Consider the following 3288-nt stretch of genomic DNA (forward strand, 5'->3'; position numbering starts at 1 on the left):
GCCAATGTCTAGAAGAGTATTTCCAACATTTTCCTCTAGAATTCTAATAGTTTCACTCCTTAAATTTAAATCTGTTACCCAGTGTGAGTTGATTTTTGTGAGAGGTGAAAGGTGTGGATCCTGACTCAGTCTTCTACATGTTGCTATCCAGTTTTCCCAGCACCATTTATTGAATAAGGATTCTTTTCCCCAGTATATGTTTTTGTCTGCTTTGTCAAAGATTAGATGGCTATATGGGGATGGTTTTATATCTGGATTCTCAGTTCTATTCCATTGGTCTATGTCTCTGTTCTTGTGGTCTTTTTATTATGAAATATTTGAAGTGTTTACGATAAAATATATCAATATTGAACAAAAATGTGTGTAAACAGTAATTCTACAACTGAGAAGACATCTCAATTCTGTTAATTTTGGTGACGTCTTCCCAACCACGTCTAATCTTCAGTATCTTCGTCCTCAAGCACGGCAGAAATAGTATACCTTTACATATCAGGACAATAATCGGAAGGAAAACAGCTATCATAAAAGTTGGAGGTGTATACCATACAAATTGCTCTTTATCTACCCATTTGTTCCAGGCAAAAATCAATGCGTGTATTGTGCCCAGTAGAAGGGAAACAATTCCTAGTTTGCTCTGCAAAAGAAAAACCAAATTACCTTAGTGAAGATTGATTCAATAACAATGTATCCCATCCTACCTCATCTGGATCTGTTCTGTGGCTTGTAAATCCTTTCATTCATCTATGGTTGTTTTCCTATCACATTTCTAAACAATATCTGTTCATATTTTTCCACTCTTTTTACATATCTCCCTTCATTACCTTACTTTCGGGTAATATTCTCATCCCCAGGCTATCTAAGTTGAGAAAATTCACAACCATCCTTTTCTGTTTTAGGTGATCAACAACTGCATCTTTCGGTTCTCCACCACTTCGTTCATCTCTCTTAAGACATTTATTTTATGGTGCTTTGTCTCTTGTGCATTTGTTTTAATGCCACCTATCAAGAGACATCTAAAATGAGGGACTGAGTCTTACTTCTCACAGGATCCCTGTAGAATCACCCAATGACTTGCACATTTCAGGTGTTCAATTACATATTGGTGGGCTGACTGAAGATTACTGCAAAAATCAATTTGACCTCAGTGATCTTTATTAATTGCAAAGGCAACTAACGTGATTCACTCTGATTTTGGCACATGAATACTGAAGTGAATGAGCTAGGCCTATGTTTAAAAAAGATTCTGATAAAATTCAAAAATATTAACAATTATTTCTTTGTTTGAACAAAATAGAGATCTGGAGATGTGAAGAAAAATTTCAGCTTGCATTGAAATGCTTTTGCACTACACAAAGTTGCTTAAAAATAGTTGTTCACCTATGTAATCTTATGGCATTCTGACAATAGCTCTTCTAGATGATTTTTGACTTCTATTCACTTTACTGGAAATGGTCATTAGCCTGCCAGAACAAATCTAACTCACAATTATTCAGCTGCATTCTTAAGCCCCAGTGAATACAATCAAATAGCTAAGTTTATATTTTCAGATAGGAATCTTTAAGGTAAATCATATTCTCAGATTCTAAATGAAAAGTTTCTAGATTAGTAATTGAAAAATACATGTCATTGGTTGAAGAGTAACTTTATCAAATGTGTATTATATACTTAGCATGGGCTAGATGTTGTGCATATAGTGGAAGGGACTCAGTTGTCAAGATGTAGTCCTTCAATTCCTAATTAAATCTGAAAAGTGGTGGTCAGCATATGTGCGACAGGCAGAGGAATGTAAGAAGAAAGCTATTTGACAAGGCCCAGAGAATTCCAATGGTTATCAGCCCGAATCTATAAAATTAACAAATACTGTGCTTGGAGAATGAGGTACTATCCCTAAGCTGCACTGGAATGATTCAGATATGAGACATACTTTCCAGCCTAATCAGATGACCTGATAAAATGTCTGTTGGGATACACGTGGACATGTAGAAAGGGTAGTGGGGAATGTCTAACTTTGTGGAAATTTCCAAAGATGTCCACCCATAAAAGCTACAGCTATGTAATTTAAAACATTTTGGCAGTGCTTATGACTGAACTAAATTTAGTTCTTTGAATCTTGTCAGATAAGGATCCCCTTCTAAATTCTGGCACGTCATGCTTTTTAAGTGTAATCTACCACTAGGAGATAAACTTCAGTAAATCTGAGATAGTTTTTGAATTCCAAGAATATTTAGAAACTTCAAGTGAGTAAGCTACAAAAATGTAACTTGGAAAAAACAGCCTTTAAAATTAGATATTAGACCATCTTTGGTAGATAAAATTCCATTTTTTTTTCTGGATAGTACAAAGCTGTGTAACTTAAAAAGCATGACTAGAGTCAGGTAATAGGTAAATTAATATTTTTATTTTGGGGGAACTAATAAACTGTGGATATTGAATCCCTAAAATATCACATTTGTAGTTACTAGGTGGGCAAAAAATTGTCTAACAAGTTTCAAATGTCAGAAGAATATTTCTCTTTTAGTAATGGCTTTTATTTATGTCTGGAAAACACTTGTCCTATTTAGAGGCAATAGGAAAAAAAATAGGAGAGCACATTATTGATTGGAACAAGTGTGGGATCTTTGCTATTGGGAAACATTTGTATTTTTTATGGGGTCAGGTATTATAAGCATAGAAAGGTTTACTTCTCTGAGTTATTTTATATATCGTTTACCTGAATATAGTGAAATTCTCTCCATGTCAAAGAGTTGCTCACAGATGGAATAGATGTCATAGCCAACAGAGCCAGTATTGCAAGTCCCACAATACCCAGAGACACATAAATCTCCATTCTCCAAACATCGTGCTCAATCCAAGCATCTTTTTTGTTTTGTTGGACCTACAAGAAGGTAAAAGAAGAAAGGAGGAATGCAAACCACAGTTATTTCCCAAATGTGAATTTCCTTCTATATTCCTCCCTCTGTCTACTAAGGAGGCCCTGAAAACAAGGGAGGGGCCTTCACAAATATGTGACTTTTTCTTTTATTTTTTTTCCTTTGCATTCCTCTAAGAGAAATGACATAGGAGCTATTACTTTTTTCCCTTGAATGCAACATTTATATAATCCGTTGTATCATTTAATAATTATTTGACATTTTACTTGAATAGAATTGTAGTATGTGTGCATGTGTGGTAAATAAGCAGAACAATCAGCATTAAAAAGTAATCTTGGGAGGGTGGTAGAAGATTGAAATCTGACCCTTAATGAACAAATTTTTTTTTATGTTGTTGAAGTTGTACTCTATTTTTAGC

General features: G+C 34.5%; 1 protein-coding gene across 1 annotated transcript in view; it reads right to left on the reverse strand.

Annotated features, from left to right (window-relative positions):
• Positions 1–298: 298 nt before the first annotated feature.
• STEAP1 (six transmembrane epithelial antigen of the prostate 1) overlaps positions 299–3288 on the reverse strand; it is a 10554-nt gene continuing 7564 nt past the window's right edge. The window contains exons 4-5 of the mRNA XM_012652185.1: positions 2711–2875; positions 299–634 (exon numbers count right to left, since the gene is read on the reverse strand). Coding sequence (XP_012507639.1) covers positions 377–634; positions 2711–2875 — 423 coding nt within the window. The 3' untranslated portion in view covers positions 299–376. The remainder of the gene's footprint in view (positions 635–2710; positions 2876–3288) is intronic.

This window comes from Propithecus coquereli, unplaced genomic scaffold, assembly GCF_000956105.1.
Source record: "Propithecus coquereli isolate 6110/MARCELLA unplaced genomic scaffold, Pcoq_1.0 Scaffold382, whole genome shotgun sequence".
In the NCBI taxonomy this organism is placed as follows: domain Eukaryota; kingdom Metazoa; phylum Chordata; class Mammalia; order Primates; family Indriidae; genus Propithecus; species Propithecus coquereli.